This window comes from Eucyclogobius newberryi, unplaced genomic scaffold, assembly GCF_026437365.1.
Source record: "Eucyclogobius newberryi isolate DKJ021-1_F unplaced genomic scaffold, fEucNew1.0.hap1 SCAF_3, whole genome shotgun sequence".
Classification (NCBI taxonomy): Eukaryota; Metazoa; Chordata; class Actinopteri; order Gobiiformes; family Gobiidae; genus Eucyclogobius; species Eucyclogobius newberryi.
In genome coordinates this window covers 16,779,005-16,799,612 of record NW_027315945.1, presented here as the reverse complement: position 1 = coordinate 16,799,612, position 20,608 = coordinate 16,779,005, and the positions used below count along the sequence as shown (strand labels likewise).

General features: G+C 42.2%; 1 protein-coding gene across 2 annotated transcripts in view; it reads right to left on the bottom strand.

Annotated features, from left to right (window-relative positions):
* Nucleotides 1-20,608, bottom strand: part of znrf2b (zinc and ring finger 2b) — a 70,672-nt gene that overhangs the window by 19,380 nt on the left and 30,684 nt on the right. For both annotated transcript variants that reach the window (XM_072460719.1, XM_072460718.1), the window contains one exon: nucleotides 16,344-16,439. In XM_072460719.1, the coding sequence (XP_072316820.1) occupies nucleotides 16,344-16,439 (96 nt within the window). The remainder of the gene's footprint in view (nucleotides 1-16,343; nucleotides 16,440-20,608) is intronic.

Genomic DNA, 20,608 nt, shown 5'->3' with positions numbered 1-20,608 from the left:
CTTGGTTGACACGTCTCTGCAACATCGCGTGGCGGTCGGGGACCGTGCCTCTGGACTGGTAGACCGGGGTGGTGGTCCCTCTGTTCAAGAAGGGGGACCGGAGGGTGTGTTCCAACTACAGAGGGATCACACTCCTCAGCCTCCCCGGTAAGGTCTATTCCAAGGTACTGGAGAGGAGAATCCGACCGATAGTCGAACCTCGGATTCAGGAGGAGCAGAGTGGTTTTCGTCCCGGTCGTGGAACACTGGACCAGCTCTATACCCTCCATCGGGTGCTCGAGGGTTCATGGGAGTTTGCCCAACCAGTCCACATGTGCTTTGTGGATCTGGAGAAGGCTTTCGACCGTGTCCCTCGGGGTGTCCTTTGGGGGGTGCTCCAGGAGTACGGGGTCCGGGGCCCTTTGCTCAGGGCTGTCCGGTCCCTGTATGACCGGAGCAGGAGCTGTGTTCGCATTGCCGGCAGTAAGTCAGACCTGTTCCCAGTGCATGTTGGACTCCGCCAGGGCTGCCCTTTGTCACCGGTTCTGTTCATAATTTTTATGGACAGAATTTCTAGGCGCAGTCAGGGGTCGGAGGGTGTCCGGTTTGGGGACCACAGGATCTCATCTCTGCTGTTTGCAGACGATGTTGTCCTGATGGCTCCATCAAACCCGGACCTGCAACATGCACTGGGACGGTTTGCAGCCGAGTGTGAAGCGGCTGGGATGAGAATCAGCTCCTCCAAATCCGAGGCCATGGTTCTCGACCGGAAAAAGGTGGCTTGCCCTCTCCAGGTGGGTGGGGTGTCCTTGCCCCAAGTGGAGGAGTTCAAGTATCTCGGGGTCTTGTTCACGAGTGAGGGAAGGATGGAGCGTGAGATTGACAGGCGGATCGATGCAGCGGCTGCAGTGATGCAGCCGCTGCATCGGACTGTTGTGGTGAAGGGGGAGCTGAGCCGAAAGGCAAAGCTCTCTATTTACTGGTCGGTCTACGTTCCTACCCTCACCTATGGTCATGAGCTTTGGGTAGTGACCGAAAGAACAAGATCGCGGATACAAGCGGTCGAAATGAGTTTCCTCCGCCGTGTGGCTGGGCGCTCCCTTAGAGATAAGGTGAGGAGCTCGGCCACAAGGGGGGAGCTCGGAGTAGAGCCGCTGCTCCTCCACGTCGAGAGGAGCCAGCTGAGGTGGCATCTGTTCCGGATGCCTCCTCGGGAGGTGTTTCAGGCATGTCCCACCGGGAAGAGGCCCCGGGGAAGACCCAGGACACGCTGGAGAGACTATGTATCTCGGCTGGCCTGGGAACGCCTCGGGATCCCCCCGGAGGAGTTAGAGGAAGTGTCTGGGGAGCCCCCGCGACCCGGCCCCAGATAAAGCGGCAGAAGATGGATGGATATATATATAAAACTGTATATATGTATATATGTATATACAGTGATATATATATATATCCAGTCAGGATTAGTACATTGGCAGTGGGAGCTGGTGCGCTTCAGACTAGAGGCATGTGTGTGGTGGGAGTTAGGCGGTGTTATCACTTTGACTAAAGAATAAAGATAGAGACAGACGGCACTATCCACTGTGAATACTAAAGAACCACTCTTCTCTCTGCAGACTGTCTGAGCTGTTGCGTCTGGATTGTCCACGATGCATTTACTCTTTATGATACAGTGATTCGTCTTCTTTTGGAAGTGTACTGGCATTTGTTATTGATGCTATAAAAGGTATCGCTTTGCCTGGAATGTGTCACAGTATGAGATTAAACGCATCCCATCTTCATGAAGACTAACAGGTGGCACAACATGCAAGTGTTTGGTAAAAAACACAGACAAAAATCAAAACCGAACCTTAGTGTGAGTGGGCGCCACAACATTGACTCTCACATGGCCTGGGGGAGGAGCCTCAGTCCAGCATAAATGTATCCATCACCACAGAGTATGTTCAGAAGTATTTCATTTTAAAGGAGACGTTCTATAGTTAATATTAGACTTGCATTTATTCATTTAATCACTTTTTAAATACCTTTGCAGTGAATTAAAAATAGGGCATATTGCTGGCAATATAGATACAGATACTATATAGTTAGATATGTGGGAATTTGAATATAATTGCATGTGCACTGCAGTAGTTCCGGTTGGACAGGACTCCCTGAATGTTCTGTATTTCTTTCCAGGGTGGAACTTGTACTCCTTATCAAAGCGAAACTTAATCCTAACCCTAATCTCATTGTTAAATAATATACTGTCAAAAATGGCTAGTTGAGCGTCTGCGTGATGTCACGCAGGCACTATATGTTCTTGTATTGTGAATTTTTTTTATTATATTTTCCATGATTTTCATTTAGCCAGTTTCAACTCCTTAACGCTTCAACCGATTTCAGCATGTTATACCTCATTACGATCGCTTTCGCAGTAGTACGTGTGCTATTACTTTTGACATTTGAAAAACTTGTACTTTTCACAGAATTTGCAAAAGTATTAGTACTTGTTCCCCATTTTTAAATGAATTTGGGCATTATATGAGTGTCTGCGGAATTCTTTAGCCTTTATTCTTTAGAATTTTGTGACGGAGCCAGTCGAGCGAGAGAGAGGGGGGAGGCGGAGAGGGGGGGAGAGAGAGAGAGAGAGAGAGAGAGAGAGAGAGAGAGAGAGAGAGAGAGAGAGAGAGAGAGAGAGAGAGAGAGAGAGAGAGAGAGAGAGAGAGAGAGAGAGAGAGAGAGAGAGAGAGAGAGAGAGAGAGAGAGAGAGAGAGAGAGAGAGAGAGAGAGAGAGAGAGAGAGAGAGAGAGAGAGAGAGAGAGAGAGAGAGAGAGAGAGAGAGAGAGAGAGAGAGAGAGAGAGAGAGAGAGAGAGAGAGAGAGCGACGCAGACACTCCTGCAATGGCTTCAGCCATTGCAGATTTTCTAGTTGCATTATGTGTTGCATTTAAAACTTTTTGATTTAGGGGAATAAACTGATTTAGTCTCCCTTTGCAAATGCTGTGTCTTTTCAACAAATAATGATTACAATATTAGGCGGTCCAATTAGGTGAGGCAAGGTTTAATTTTGTTTGTAACTCACAGCATTTGTACTAATTGGGGGCATTTTTCCCACAAAATATAAATAGTAGGTTGTACAGTCTGAGCACTGACCCGGCCTGCCCGTGTCACCGTGAGCACACACTGTATGGACAGAGATGGCGGCGACGGTGGTCTTATATAAGCTCATGGAGTGTATTATGTCACCGCTTGTCCACCCTGTGACAGTGATGAATGTGACCGAGTGACCGGAGCAGACCAGGGCCGTCCTTGGCCTCAAAGCAAACGGCCGTGTGGTGCTCACAGGTCTGCAGGGTCAATGGACAGGAAGAGAGAGAACGAAAGAGAGTCTGACTGGAATAAAAGGCATGAACAGCACAGAGGAGCAGCTGGGAACACACATTTAGCGGAGTTAACACATAATCATGAGATCAGGGCCCGCTTACACCGCGACTTTACACTGGGGCCCCACATTTAGTACACGGTTCACACAAGGGCAGCTTGATTACACAGCATCATACAGCACACTATTAGATTTACATGCTTCAGAAATAATTCTGACAATTTTCAGAGCAAATTCAAGTATTTTTTTGTTTAATATATAGCCCAAAAATAGACCTAAACGTTAAGAGCTTTTTTAATCTGGCTATTTTGACATTCAACTTTACTTTGTCTAAGTCACTAAAATGTGATACTTTCTTTTCTTTTTACTGTTCTCTCTGTTTACATGCAGGCCAGAAAAAACGGATAAGTGGCCCAGTCAATTTCATACAGATTTTAAAACAAATGTAAACTCAGGAAATACAACTTGGGGGTCTTGATTCGATTCTCAAACGTAATAACACAGCTGGAAAAGCCAGTGTGCAGTCGTATTGCTGCTGCATGTAACTGCAGAGTCCAACAAACACTGGAGAAGACTAGATGAGGCATTCAACTGCACCAGGTAAGAAACAGACTGGAAATAACAGAAATGTGTTTGGACGTGGACTCACTCCTTTAGATCAGAGATGACAAACCATGGCCGTTCCACCGTGGACTAGCACGTGGGATTTTGTTTCGATTGGTTGAATTGAAACGAAAGTGCAAAATACCGGAGCGTCAATGAGTTTGATTGTGCTGAGGAGAGCAACTGACCAAAAAATCATCATGTCTGAAAATAAAAATGCTCCACATGAATTAGTCCAAAGTGTGGTTTTATATATGATTGCTGTTGTTAATAGCAATTATAGCTACAAGGTTTTGGTGTGCTAAATTATTGGACGTCCTTGAATGTTCCTCAGTCCCAACTCACACCGATTCGGTTCTTTTATCTATGTAGACTGGGATAAGTGTGGTTTTGGGGCAAAGACACACAGAGTTTGATTGTTCAGTGCATTGATCTATCATAATATAGTTCCCTCAGTGTACGGGACAAAATGAAGACGGAGAAAGACAGTTCGAGCTGACGCAGAAGTGGACAGAAATCTACGGGAGACGAGAGATGCGATGCGCTCCGTTGCGCTAATAAACAAACGCACGCGTGTGTTGTATCAGTCCACACGGGGGAGTGCGCATGCGCACTTCCACCTGAGTTCTCAAATCGCCGAAAAATCGTCCATTGCGCCTTTAATTAAAGCAGTTACCAAGCTTGTATTGTCCTCAATAAACTATGTTCATTATGATCCAAGTCTTTGTCCATGCTTGTTAAGGAAAATTAAGATGTAGTTATTTTTAAAATGATTATTAGCTACTCTAGATTAAGTAAAATAATTCTTCTTAGTTTTAGTCAGCAGCAATGTTTTAGTATTATATTTTAACGTAAATAAATTGTAATGAGACATGCAAACACTAGTCACCATTCACGTATGCATAGTTTCTATCAGTTATGTCACTATGATTACTTTGTAACATGTCTATTTAATTATCATCATCAAAAATATGACATTGACTCAAACTATGACAAAATATTTTAGTTGAAGAAATGCAGATGTGTTTAGGATATTCTAGTCATGTAAACACCACTCTCTCAGGTCAACAGTAGTCTCTTGTGGAGGTCCTTGTACTTCTGTTACTACTGAGCGCGTGCCCCCCGAGGCTCTCGATTGGTCGAGAGGATCTAAGGCTTCCTCCCACAGAATCTGGCACATTTCCCATTGGCTCCGTTTGAGAAACAGACCTTTGTGTATCCAAGTTATTATTGCTGCCATATCTGCCCTGTGCAGTTTGTGTATGCTCCGCCACACAAACGCACGCACGCGCACACACACACACAAATATCCCCTTATTTATAGGCTACAATATTCACTGCCAGTTATTGCAGCCATAAAGTACATATTCTATTATTAGGCTTTTAGCACAATAGGAGTGGAGTTCCAAAAATATGAGTGCATTTCTAGGAACATTGTGTAACAAGCGAACAATACATTCTGATGTGCATACTACTGAAAGCCAAACCCATTAAAACGCGTGAATTAATATGGTCAAAAATAAACGGCCGCTTAAGATTTTAATACAGTAAAGATAGGTCAGAGTTGAGTCTAAGGAGATGTATTATCCAAAATTGAACCTCAAATATTACAATAAATGAGAAATCAAGTGAATTAATTTATTTTTTCCTGTATGTGAATTTTTAGGTATTGTTGACACACATAACTTCAAAAATAAGTAAATAAAAACTATAAATGTAATCAAGATTGAAATACGTAAACAGTTAGTCAAATTAATTTCCCAGAATTAGAGTTAAACTAAGCTAAAAATAGGGATTTAAAAGGAGGACACTACAATTTCAGATAGTTTCAGATAATGAACTTTTCGTTTTACTATGCATCGTTTGCTATCTATACTAAAAAAATATTATTAATATATATATATAACATAATATATATATATATATATAACATTATATATATATATATATATATATATATATATATATATATATATATATATATAACATTATATAACATTATATATATATATATATATATATATATATATATATATATATATATATATATATAGTGTCTTTAAAAGAGTTTAAAGAGGCTAAAATGCCACGACTTAAACGGCCTATTAAAAAGACATTCATTTTGGAGCCACATGCTTTATCATCAGCTCCAGATGTTGCCACATATTGACTGAATTCATTTCGCACACACTTGCACAACAATGAGCTGTTTAAATGGACCAAGACACTGTAGCGTAACTAATGCAATCACATGACTTTAAAACAGGAAGTGAGACAGGAACTTGGCCCAGCTGTACAGGAACCCAAAGAGGAAACCACACTCAAATCTGAATCCTCATAGGGCAACATTAAAGGTTTAGTTTTGTAAATGTTAGTGTTAACTTGACGGTCAGCGGGCTGCAAGCTATCGATTATTTTAGTAATCGAGTAATCTATAGATTATTTTTCTTTGATTAATTGGGTAATTGGTCATTTTTTAATAAACGTTTATAGTAATAAACAAATAACAAATAAGACAATATATATAAAATAACTAATTATCTTGTCACCAAACTGTTTGTAGACAGTTACAGTAGGCTTAAATTAAGAAACTTGTTTGTAAAAGTACGACACAGAGGCTAAAGTGAACACGGTGAACACGGTGCTAATGCTGCTAATGCTGCAGTTCAAAACACCATGCTCTTACTCTCAACTAAACTCTGCTTTCCAGTTGTACTTGTGATTTTAAAAAACGCAGCTCTCTCCTCTGATGTGTTTTACGTACGTCATAAAGGCACTGGCACCGCTGGCAGCCTGCTACAACGCTCCGCTCTTTTATCACACTTTTTTCACACTTATTGTGCTTTATCTATTGTATTTTGGTAAATATTTTTTCTACTTTACTTGTATGATCGGGACACGCGCTGGAACCGCTTTAATTCAACTTGTGTCTGTTAGTCCAAATAATAACTCCACTTTGGTTTGGTTCATTTATTTCGTGAACACCACGTTCACGTTAGCCACACAACAACGTCTCCCTCGGTCCCACCCAGACACGTATAACAGGTAAACAGAACAGTATCGCCCCCTAGCTGTCAGGCATGAGACGTGAAACTTAGAGAAGTGAAACTTAAGAAACTAACAAACTCACTCTCTTTATAAAAACAAAAAAACACACAGCAACACAACATAACATGAGTGTAAGTGTTGTTGTTGAACAGTTATTTAACAGTCCAATGTCCTTCATGGAGAGCCTTAAGAAGCATGGCAGAGGAAGCTTCCTTTTTAGTAAGGCAGTCTGCAAGCTGCTCTTTAGTTTCAGACCACAACACTTGAAGGACCTTTTCAGTTTGAATTAGTTCTTTGATTGAACTGATTTCTAAACGCAGTCGTTTTTCTGTGACAAACTTGGTAGACTTCAGTGCATCAACAAGAGAAAAGTTATAAGTGACACAGATTATTGGTACATGATGTTCAGTGCTTCCTGCATTAAGTTCAGAGAACAATGTTGAAAGAAAGATTGCATTGTCGATTCCCTCTGACATTGCTAGAGTTTCACCTGCAAGTGTACTTCTAACAATTCTCTTGATTCTCTTTGACTGCCATGAGATAGGAGAAAAACATCCATTGTCACCCATCAAAACAATAAAGTGCCCACCTTGAGTTCCTCCATCTGACAGATTACCAAAAGATACATCAGTGAAAGTAACCAATTTTAAGTAACTGTCTTTACCAAGATGCTGGAAATTCAACTCAACAGACTTAGCTTTCAGTTTGCACACAACTCTGTTTACTTCATTAATAGTCTGTACAGTAGAATGTTTAAGATTTGATGCTAAGTTACTTGCATCAAACATGGCATCAGGTCTGCTCTGTCTGGCAACCCACAGAAGTTGCCCTATCTTAGATCTGTGCTGATCTGGTTCTGCTTCAGTGAGGGGTGAGCCTGGCTCTGCTGCCCGTGAGGGTGTGAGAGGTATGGGATGAAAATGTTGAATGTATGTCTCTTGGTGTATTTGTACCTTTTTACTCAAAGTAACCAACTCCACACCCACATAAGAAAAGCTATCCTGAGCTTCACGACCAACATTGAACTTTGATCTGAGATGAGGCATGACAGTCATAGAAAACATTTGTGTACCTCCCCAAATGAAATCATCAACATGACTGTACTAGCTTGTCATGTTGATGATTACAGTTACATTTTTGTCCTCATCTAACCAGTAGAAAACTGCAGGGTCAACTTTAGATATGACAGCTCCTGCTTCAATCATTATGCTTTTCACTTGGTTATACCAATAGAGTGAGGCATCAGCTAGACCATAAACACATTTTCGCAGTTTCCAAAGTACACCAGTGATATTAGCTTCTGGAGGAGGTCTGATGAAAATGTCTCTAGACTGCCACTAAGAGCCTCAGGGACTCTGAAGCACAGGTTGGAGAGTCCTTTTGTAGCTCAGAAACTTGTAGCTCCTCAAATCCTCGTGCAACAAGCCTGGATTTTGGTACTAATCCGTTCTCAGTCTCTTTTAGAGTGCACACCCACCGAGTGGAAATGCACTTTTCTCCTTTGTCCTCAACTTCCTCAAACACGTCGTTTTGTATCCAACTTTTAATTTCATTGGACTTGGCTTCATCAAATGACAAATCCTTAGTGACAAAAACATCTTCACATGTGTCACCACCAGGAGCCTGAACCTGGACTTGAAGATCTTTCAGCTGTAACAGATCCACTGCTTCATTGTTTCCCGCCACCTCAGCAGGCTCAAGCAGCTCAAAGTTATACCAGTCCTTATATTTTCCCGGTGGCTTTTCCAGCACGTCCTAACACTTTAGCAGTACGTGAAACACCACTCTCTGCGTTTCTGAATGTAACAATTTGGCCAGTCTTTATATTTCCAGCACCCCGTCTCTCTGCCCCAGCATATTCATGAGCGGGTGGAGGATCATTGTCATTGTTTTCAGCATTTGTCTCTTCGGTATCCTCATTTATGTCATATGAGTGTTGTTCGTCCTCATTGTTTTCTTTATCACAGCTGGTCTGAGGTTCCTCATGTTCCTGATTGACTTTCCTCAGCCTAAGTCGGTGAACTCTGACACAGGTGCCACCGTATCTAACAAAAACAACAGCACCGTCCTGCCCAATGACCACCGCAGGCCCTTTCCACTCTGGACAGTCCACACGTTTGTAAAACACTTTGTCTCCCTGTTCATACCTCTCATCGTTGTGACGTATGTTTCTTTAGCGCTCTCCGTATTCGTTCGGAGCATTCTGCTTCTGTAAAGGCCTTCCTTGCAGTGTGCAGAGCTGAAATGTGTTTGGCAACCCACTCACTTTTAGTGGTGCCCTCTAGAGCAGGTGGTCTGTCAATCAACACCGAAGGTAGGTTAGGATTCTGCCCAAACACAAGCTGATGTGGCCTGTAACCATGGACACTTTGCATACAGTTCTTTGCCATAAGAGCCCAGTCCATGGCAGTGCTCCAGTCACATCTAGTAGTAGTTTTCACTTTGAGTATGATCTCTGTTAAAGTTTGGTTGTGCCGTTCTAACAGCCCAGGGGCTGTATGCTGGTGTGGTTTTTACTTCGATATTAAAGTTTTCAGCCATGTCTCTCACTTCTTCATTATTAAACTCCCCACCATTGTCACTGAACAACTTTCGTGGTGGGCCGTGCACACTGATCCAATCATGAATAAAATGTTTAACGATCTCAGAGGATTTCTTGGTGGTTAGGACACTTCCTGCACTAAATCGAGTGAACTGGTCAATGATATTTAGGTACCACACCCCTGGCTCAAGCTCGTGCAGATCTACAGCTACAGTCTCATTATACGTTGAAGCCAGTGGTAGGCCAGCCGCAGGTTTGGGTTTGGTCTTACAGTTGTACTTGACATGCTTCACACAGACTTACAACCTTTTGTAGTAAGCCAATGCATTCCGTGTCTTTGTTTCCAGAACTACTTAAAAGCCTTTGTAGTTTGTCAGCAGAAGCATGCCCAAACTGCTTATGAAGTTTCTCTAAAACTTTTGTCTTCTCGCTTGTATCCATTTTGTCTGTGCTTGTCAGCACTTCTTCCTCAGTAGTTGTTAACATCTGATCAGCATTAACAAAACATTTATCTTCACTGTCGATTATGTTCACACAGTAATGTCCCGAGCTTGTAAAGTCCAGTTTGATAGGTTGATTGAACATCACAGCACTGTCATTTCCCATGTCCAGAACTGTTCCTGCACTTTTTAGAGATGTCTTGCTCAAAAGCAAGGGGATATTAACAGGGACAACTTGGGTTTCTATATTACACTTTGTGGTGCCAATCTTAGCTGGTATCGTAACCTTTTTGACAGAGTGCACCACTTTTCCATCTCCAAACTTGAAGGGCCAATGACTTGACTTTGTGTTTCAGTTTTTATCATAGACTTTATGTTTTTCTTTCCAGACACATTAATGTAGTCGTCAAGCCACTGTTGTCCACACACTGTTCTAGTGCAAGCAGTGTCTATTATAGCGGAGCCAAAACATTCAGTCATGAATATTTCTGCATCTCTTGGCGATTCTTTTGTATACAGTGTAATGTTACACTCTTCCACGTTTGTCTTTTCTTCAATTATTTGAACACCGTCCGAACTTGTCCAGCGGGTTCGTAGCGGGCAGTGGAGTTTTTGCTCTGGCGCCCTGTTGCCAGGGCCTGTTTTGACGTCGCTGCTCCGTTGCAAAAACAGATTCTTGACTAATTCCCTCTGTAGTTGCAATCGTTTTCCCGCTAAATATTCTCTTCAAAGCGGACTTCATAGAGGCGAATGTCAAATCCCTGCACGCAGTTAGAGCCAGCTGTCTGTCCGTCGTGTCCAAGCACGCTGTGTCCAGCAGCTTAAAAGCTAAAACTGCATCGGGAAGCTCCATGTTGTAATTGCGCATACGCAAATATCGCTGTTCGAAATCAATAATATAGTCCACCATGGACACGTTTCCGCTTTTCATCATCCGGTCAAAGTTCGTGTACGCTTCATAGATCCAATCTTTTTCTTCTTTTAGGAACAAACTATCAAGTTTACCAAAAAGAGTGGCAATTCCCGTGTCTTTGTTTAAATCATCAACCGGAATTTCCATCGCTGTCTCCCGTGCTCTTCCAGATAGCGCCAACGCCACGGCAAGAGCTTGTTTTTTTTTCTCCAAATCAGTAACTCTAATCCACATGCCGACTTCATTCTTCCAGCTTTCATAGGGTTTCCCTCTTCAAACGATGGCAGGACTCTGTAGTTACTAACCATCCTCTGCTACCAATGTTAGTCCAAATAATAACTCCACTTTGGTTTGGTTCATTTATTTTGTGAACACCACGTTCACGTTAGCCACACAACAACGTCTCCCTCGGTCCCACCCAGACACGTATAACAGATAAACAGAACAGTATCGCCCCCTAGCTGTCAGGCATGAAACGTGAAACTTAAAGAAGTGAAACTTAAGAAACTAACAGTGTCGACTTTGTTCGGCTGGATTATTGAGTGTTTTCGTGGTGTCCCCCCGGCCGGTACGTGTTTACACAAGGGAGGAACTCATGAAGCTGCGGAGAGCCGTCGTCTTACCTGGTGATCGTCACGTTATCCCGGCGGACATTCTAAGGAAAACACAGAGGAGCCGGAGAGCGGAACGCAAACTCCGGGAAAAGTGAGGGCGCCACAAGAAGCCGGTTCCCGCCGTAGTCATGGGTAACGTGAGGTCCCTTCAAAATAAAATGACGGAACTAGCGAGCCCCGCCCCGCCCGGCTCATCAGCTCCCCACTTCACCTGGACTCACCCATCCCCCGAGCACACCGTCCCCCTGCCAACCACTGACTGTCACAGCAGCACAGGTGAGGAGTGAGCTGAAGAGGATTAAAGTGAGGTAGGCAGGAGGACCTGATGGCATCAGCCCCAGGCTCCTTAAGTTCTGCGCAGATGAACTGTGTGGAGTTATGGAGCATGTCTTCAACATGAGCCTGAAGCTGAGGGTGGTACCACAGGTCTGGAAGACCTCCTGTCTGGTACCTGTGCCCAAGACACCGCGCCCCAAAGACCTCAACAGCTTCAGGCCAGTGGCTCTCACGTCCCACCTGATGAAGACACTGGAGTGGCTGGTCCTGGACCACCTCCGCTCCACCATGAGCTCAGCCATGGACCCGCTGCAGTTTGCATATCGGTCTGGCATCGGAGTGGAGGACGCCGTCATCTCCCTGCTGCACCGCTCTCTCTCTCACCTGGAAAAGCCTGGCAGCTCTGTGAGGATTCTGTTCCTCGATCTTTCCAGCGCCTTCAACACCATCCAGCCGCTGCTCCTGAGGGACAAGCTGGAGACGGCTGGTGTGGAGTACGACCTGGCAGAGTGGATCCTGGACTACCTCACAGACCGACTCCAGTTTGTGAAAGCCCGGGACTGTGATTCTGACACTCGGACCTGCAGTGTGGGGGCGCCCCAGGGCACCGTCCTCGCGCCCTTTCTCTTCACCCTCTACACTGCAGACTTCAGACACGACACGGACAGCTGTGTCCTGCAGAAGTTCTCTGAAGACTCTGCCATCATCGGACTCATCACGGACGACAATGATGCGGAGTACAGAGGACTGGCGCAGGACTTTGTGGACTGGTGTCAGCGGAACCACCTCCTCATCAACGCGAGAAAGACAAAGGCAGACACCACTCTGCTGCCCCCTCACCAGTGAACATCCAGGGACGGGACATTGAGAGAGAGGACTCATACAAGTACCTGGGTGTTCATCTGAACCACAAACTGGACTGGACTCATAACACAGACGCACTGTACAGGAAGCGCCAGAGTCGGCTCTACCTCCTGAGGAGACTCAGGTCTTTTGGAGTGACAGGGCCACTCCTGAAGACCTTCTACGACTCTGTGGTGGCATCAGCCCCCCTGTACGGTGTGGCCTGCTGGAGCAGCAGCATCACAGAGAGGGAGAGGAGGAAGCTGGACAGAGTCATCAAGAAGTCCAGCTCCGTCCTGGGCTGTGCTCTGGACTCGGTGCAGGAGGTGGGGGACAGAAGGGTCCTGGCTAGATTCACATCTATGCTGGACCATGAGTGTCGCCCCCTGCAGGACACTCTGTCCGCTCTGGAGAGCAGCTTCAGTGAGAGACTGATCCACCCGCGCTGTGTGAAGGAAAGGTTTCACAGGTCTTTCCTTCCTGCTGCTGTCAGACTTTATAACACTGCTAGCCCTGAACACCTGCAATACTGACTTAACCATGTGCGATATCGTCATATTCATGTGCAATTACTTTCGTACTCACAATAATGTCACATTCATGTGCATATAACTGATGTAAATAGTGTTTATTTGACCGTTATTATTAGTATTATTTTGTCTTACGCTAGCTGTTTTTTATTTTATTTTGACTTTATTTTTCACCTCCATTCCTTATTAAGAAATGGGAGGTTCTGTCTATAGGAGTTTTTTGTTTATAAGAGTTCTTCTAATAAGAGTGTTTTTTGAACTTCCTGTTATCTGTCCTTTTCCTATGTATCTACCTGCGTTGCAACAATGAAATTTCCCCATGTGTGGACAATAAAGGAATATCTCATCTCATCTTATCTTATCTTTAGTTGCTGCAGGTCTGAGTAGAACAAGCCCAGTGTGAAACGAAAACGCCACAGATTCTAGAGGTTTTTATTGAATATGTAAATTAAACGAATCATCGAGGCAATAAAATAATAAGCATTTTTGTAATCGGGTTACTAAATTTACTCAAGTAAGCACTGTAAGCCCTACTTGATGGGCACTTCAGGGATGATCATAAATCTAATAATGTTGATGAATTTTTGATGGTTTACAATATGTGTGATGTAGAGAGTAAATTGTTCACACTGTAGACAAGATGTTGTCTCGATCCCAATCCTTGGTCAGTGTGTTACCTCCAAGCAAATGCTGTGTTTTTAACTGAAGTGAAGGAACATTGTCCACAGATTTGCTTCACACGCGCTGAGTGAAATGTCCTGGCTTACATGACTGAAACGCAACAGCAGGGACACACTTTGTGCCTTTCAATTATGCCTCTACTCGTCTTAATTGCACTTTGAAATAACCATTAGCTAAAAGTACACATTGAGAAATACCAAATAAAATAATTATGTAGTCACTTGACCCTAAAACAGAGTTGACTTATTCTGATGTGCAAAAAGATATGCTATAAGGGACTCATCAAAAGATAATAGTACTTAATAGGATTTAGAACACACGTGCAAATGAGAGATCCTCAGTTTTTTTTAATCATTACTTGGTTTGGGGGGATAGTTTCTGTGGTATTTATTTATCATTCAAAGTGGCAGTTTGTGAATAAAAGCAAGATAAAAGATGAAAATGTATGTCATCAATAAGCGACATTCCAGCCAAAATGCAGAAGCAATTTACACGCAACACATTTTCCTGACAGTTTAAACAATCATTTAGCAAAGTAAAGGTGTGATCAGTTTTCATTCGTCAAATCATAATTATGGGTTAATTGATATGTCATGTTTCCTGTCCAAATTAAATTGTCAAGCAGGTTATAAAATCTTAAATATAGTCATGTTCACGATGTTTTAGTGAGGTGTATAGTCCAACCTGTCATGTGCACTTCAACACTGCATTTATTCATTTAAACTGTAGCAAAATAAAGTTAAATTAAGCCATCAAGTAATTTAGTGCTTCATCTCTCATTTTGTTGACCTTTTTCCAAGCTATCTCACCTGGGAAACTGAGGGATTACAAAGACTCCATGACTGACCAAAATGTATCCAGTTACACAACATTAGTATGGTATTAAGTATAGAACTTAGTGAGCATAGGCTTTACATTCCAATAATAGTTTTATCTTAAAGGAGGAACCACAGTGCAGCACATGACTTTGCATATAAAAAGTAAAATTCTAAATGTTGAATCGATAAAATAATAAGTAATCAAAGGCAAATGGCAACTATAGCTTACTATAACCATTAACCATTAACTATAACAGTCCATTTTGCCTGTGAGTGATTGGGGCCAGGAGTCATGCAAACGTCTGAGTGAATGTTATAAGAACTGCTATAAAAGTCCAGCCTGAGTAAAGGTCATGTAGTAATATGTGACTAGACAATCCAATCTGCAGGTGGGACCAGGGTTGATAGAGCAGCTCATTCACCCAGTAATAAAACATGACAAACCAGGAGAGTGCAAGAAGTCCCTGGAGTGTTTTATATCTCTTGTACATATTTCTTGTGGTCTACAATGGTGGAATTTGGTCTTCAAATGCAGTGATTCTGCTTATTTTGTTGTCATAAAATGGATAGAGCATGCAAAAAGTGCAAGTGCAGTAGATACGCGCTTTACTTTAGGGTCACACCTGGGAAATTAAAGTATAGTGGTTTTGCAGGACTGAATTTGTGTCGGGAGCCGGGCATACTAAAGACAGTAGCTGGCTCTTTGATGCAGATCCAGTGAGTTCAATCAGGCTAATCAAGTATTTCAGTGTGTCTGCTTTCATTGGAGACCACAGTAAAATCGCATTGACCAGCAGTCGTAATATATCTTTCAATTCAATTAAAAAGAAAAAACACAGTGACATCACCACAGAATGAATTGTTACTTGTCTATGGAACAGCCTGCCAGAGGAACTCAGGGAACACTCTTAATTCAATTTTAAATTGTATTTGTATCTATTATCCTATCTTATGTGCTTAATTCAGGCTTCAGGGCTATATTTATGCTCTAGTTTTATTATATTTCTGCCCTAGAGTTTTTACTTAATTTATATTCTAGGTCTTTAACATATATTTGTATTTTTAAAATTATTTTCATCCTTTCATCACTTTTAGGATTTTTCTCTGTGGAACCCTCTGCACCAGGAGCCGTGGTCGCTATAGCTGGTGGATGTTTGGGACCTCATCTCTCCTTTGGGCCCTGTGTCAGTGTCTCTCTGCTCAGGGTGCAGATGGCTCCTTAGATGGTGTTTCCTCAACTGGTTCATTTGTACTCAGCCTCATGCTCATTATGAATGTGCATGTGTGTACTCTTCTTTTGCTGTGTTGTTGAACCATGACAGAAAAACTGCCTGGTAGAGATCTGTACAGGACTGGCTTTTCAATTATGCTCCTGCTCAATCCCGAAGCTTCTCTGTCTGTCCCAGTCCGAGTGCCACTCCTCTGCCGCCTGAGATCCCAGCCGGTCTCAAGGGTGCCGGAATTTTCTTTTTTTATACGCCGCACGTGCACCCGCACCCGCACACGCACAGGATGTGTCCTGTGCGTGTGCACCGGACTTGGGACAGGAGGTGTTTAGGTCTGATTGCCCGCTTTTGGTGAATAACCGATTTCACAGTACACTGCCTTGAACTAGATCAAGTAAAGTAGTTGAGAGTTGAAATATCAGAGGAGCATTAGAAAATCCACAAGTGTTAAGTTTAGTAATAATAATCTTACCGTTGTACGTGACTCGAGGCTTTGTTAGACACAAGACGAGGTGCAGATCCATTTCATCAGACGAGACAAACTTGGAGCAGACTGGGCACTTAAAGCCTGAAAGAAGAGCAAAAATACCTTAAAAGATTAAATCGCCGTCAAAATAAATCACAATCATAGTTAAGCTTTGTCAAGTGCTGGTTAAACAGGTTTGTGAGAAATGTATAACAGAGTTTGCATAACTTTGGAAATTAATTTATTTGGTTTTCCAAATTAAACACAAACTGCATAATAAACTGACTTTCAATCATTTGGAATTCACCACATGGCAGTGAGTTGGTTTGCATTGAAAATGGAATTATAAGTTTGGGTAATTTAACAAAGATTAATAACAAATTGTGTTCAAACACATGTCCCAATAGCATGTCATGTCAAAAACAATGTCAAATGAAACTGAACAAAATAAAACTAATGTGACATAACCAGGCATAACTGCAGAAACGCCAGTGTGTGTTTACTGAGGGCCATTTGTTTCAACCAGATCTAAAACACAACTCAATCTGAGCAGGAAACACCACCCACACACACAGCACATTCACACACACAGAGCAGGGCCAAATGATCTCAAAGCTGCTGCAAAGATGGCCATAGGAACCAGGCAAGCATAACCAAAATCACATTGTACAAAACAACATTAGTATCTTTATATTTCTTCTTGAACATGTTCAGAATATCAAAAGTATTCAAATTGTTATGCATCATGCATTGATATAGGGCTTAAAATGGTGGAATGTGTTGAAACTGTAGCGCAGCAAGTCAATAAAATAGAGCTGGTAAAGATAATGGCAAGTTAAGTGCGTGTCTTTTACTTAGGTAAGTGTCAGTGATTGGTAGAGAACAGAAAGTCAACCCAAATGAATGGAAAAAAGGATATCACAGATCTAGTTGCAGGTCATCAGCGTAAGTGCATAATTGTCAGTCATTTTGGGCCAATCATACTGTACTTTCTCAAAACTACAGCATATTTGTGTATTGGTATGGTTCCTCAGTCTCAAACGACTTGAACCAAATGGAGTTAATATGTTTGTGAGTAAGACCATGCCTCCACCTCTGTTTTCAGACCACACCTCTATTACCCAGAAGCCTTCTCCAGCTACAGTCACCACTTGACTCTGTTCACTCGAACCGCCCTCCTTCCCCTTGTAAAATTCTTTCTTTCAGAATTCAGTCTTCTAAGTAGAGGGGTCTGGCTGGGCAGATTGGCGAGGCGGAGCCATCGCTCTGCAGTTCGAGCTTCCATGGATCACCAGAGTCCATCTCACATCAATAAATAATTGTTATTTGCATTTTTCTGTGGTCTTTACTTCAATATGTAACCTTTCTAGTAGAGGATATGATGCGCTTTCTCCACGGATGTCTTATTGTTCTAACTTAATGTTTCACAAGATGGCATTAAGCTAATCCATGCACATGCAGAAAAACAGGAGAAATCACAAGTTACAGGTCAGATTTGTGGAGAAGCGAGCCTGCGCACAGTTAAAAATGCATGTTTTTGACAGTATTTTGAGCAATTCAAACATCTGTAATGAAATATAAATGCAAAATAGACAAGTTTAATTTCAGTTCTATGAAACATTCAAGTCTCCCGTCCCAGGCCAGGCGGGGCCTTCCTGTGTGGAGTTTGCATGTTCTTCCCGTGTCTGGATGGGTTTCCCCCATCAACGAAAAAGATGCACTGGTAAATAGGTAAAATCCAACAGTAAAGTTAGTCCTGACCAAGTCTAACATAAAGCTCTGGAGATGGGTCCCCGAGCTTGAAGGATGGGTGAAATGCAGAGGACAATAATGTGTACCTTAACCTTCACAACATATTAATAGACAAGCAGATTTCAAACCCCATATCAGCAGAAAAGTTACACTGTAAACCTTTAAGGGTTAATTTTAAACATTTAGTATTTCCCAAACTTTAAACATGACAAATATGCGACTGTTATTTCAAGGTCAATGTCAAGTACATTTACAAAACAGCAATCACTGCCCCCAAAGTGCTGTACAAAATACATCATAGCACAATAATAGTAAAAATACTTATAGTAAATAATTATCATAAAGTTTGTAACAAAAATCTAAAGATAAAATAAATCAAACAATGGGCATTACAATAAAGTCAACTCATCTTGAGTTAAAAGCCAGTTAAAAGAGAATTGAAATAGAGGGAGAGAATTCCACCTCTGCTCCTGAGCTTGGACCTTGGGCAGTAGCACAGACATTGGTCAGAGGACAACATTACAGCTAAATAAGGTGCCAAAAAAGAAAAAGATTTCAAAATAAGATGAATATGTTTAAGACAATTCTAAAAATAACAGGCAGCCAGTACAATGAAGGCAATACAGGAGTAATGTGATCATAATTACTTGCTCCTGAAAGCAAATGTGTGTCGCATTTTGGACCATCTGTCCATCTGTAAACGGTGGATTAAGGACTGGTTTAACCCAAAATAAAGAGGCAGTAGTCCCAACAGGTGAAAATTAGTGCATGCAAAAAGTTTTCAAACTGATTTGCTTTACCAAGAAGACTTAGCTGAAATAAGCTGGTTTCAACTAGTGCATTTATCAAAGTTTAAAAGAACTGCCAATAAAATACTGACCAAGGGCACTGTTTAAACTAAAGAGATCAGCTCCACCAAATTAACCACGACTTCAGTTTTGCTCTCATTTAAGTTTAAAATGTGAAGACACTCTTTGACTTCTTGAAGTACCAGACGCAGCAGTTTTGGAATTCAAGGGCAGGTATCTACATCCTGTGCAAAAATGTGATATTAGATGTCATGTTTTATAAAGATCTAAAACCGGATTGGAATTTTTCATAATTGTCAAAATAATTAAAAATAATAGAGGATTTTTCGCCAATTTGAGAAATTAAGCGACTATCAATCCCATTTTGAAAAATGCGTATGCGCACACTCACCCCCCACCCTCTTGTTCTTTCCAAGAAGAAGCCTACCATCAAACCTGGTGCGACAGCACACAACAGCCCCACTGCTGTTTGTTTATTAGCGCGACGGGTTGTAGGGAATGATTGACATACTCGGCTGTCCACGCCACGAGGAAATGAGACTCAGATTGCTCGCCAAAAATCCTCCATTATGCCTTAAGTAGGGCTGAACGATTAATTGCATTTGCAATTAAATCGCAATGTGATAAAACCCGATTTGCTAATCGCAACGTACGCAATTAGAATGTGGTCATGTGCAGGGGTCTCGCTACGTACATTCAGGGATGGATGCCGCCTTGGCAAGCGCGCCTAGCACGGGGAGCGGGGCTAGCGCCGGCGCTAGCGCTAGCCGGAAGAAGGACCAAAACAAGCCCAACCCGCATGGGGTTTTGGCCAATCACAGAAGCAGTACATGTGCTTTCGTCTCAGTGAGAATCTCTTCTGTCATTCTGACAGCATGTATAAACAATGTACAATGTGGGAAAGAATATTTTACACTAAATGTATCCAATATTGTGTTGGTCTTATTCAAGTCATTCATTACGTTTCCTTACAAAAAAAAGAGGATACAATAAAAAATTAAAAAAATCGCACATTAAATTGTAATCGCAATATTGGGGGGAAAAATAGCAATTACATTATTTCTCCAAATCGTTCAGCCCTACCTTTCAGGTGCAACTGTAATTGCAAATTACATAAGCAAATCCCACTTTTTCATATCGGCCTGTGGTTAGACAAAACAGAGGGGTACAAATTGTGCATTTCAACAGAGCATGCTGCTAGGGCAGGGTACTTTTATTTTCGAGACCAGTACTTTAATTATACCTGCTTTTCTGTATTCGTTCCTAAATGTTTTAGTTTCTTTTTAAGCCCTGCATTTTTTCCGAGTGCAAATTAATGAACAAAATAATGCCAAAACCGTTCCCCCAGTATTTAATCACACTGCAACTGTGTTAAATCTTATGACCTCGGTCCAGTTGTAACTCAAAGCACTGCTCAAACAAGTGAACGAGATCCACACAGCTGATTTACGCAGCTCACGTGTAGCACCACGCGGTTAAGAATCAGGCATACGGCACGTGTATCAAAGGCAGCCGACACTGTCTGTGGACATACCAAGCATCACTACACCAGCCTGTGAAAATACAGTACCTAGAATATTGACATGGTAAAAAACACCATGTTTTAGTGATCTACTTTAAATTAATATGAGCAAATGTTTAAAGCAGACGGATCTCATAATTTACAGTGAGAGACATGGTCATAGTTGCTATTCTAAGAATTTCTACCAA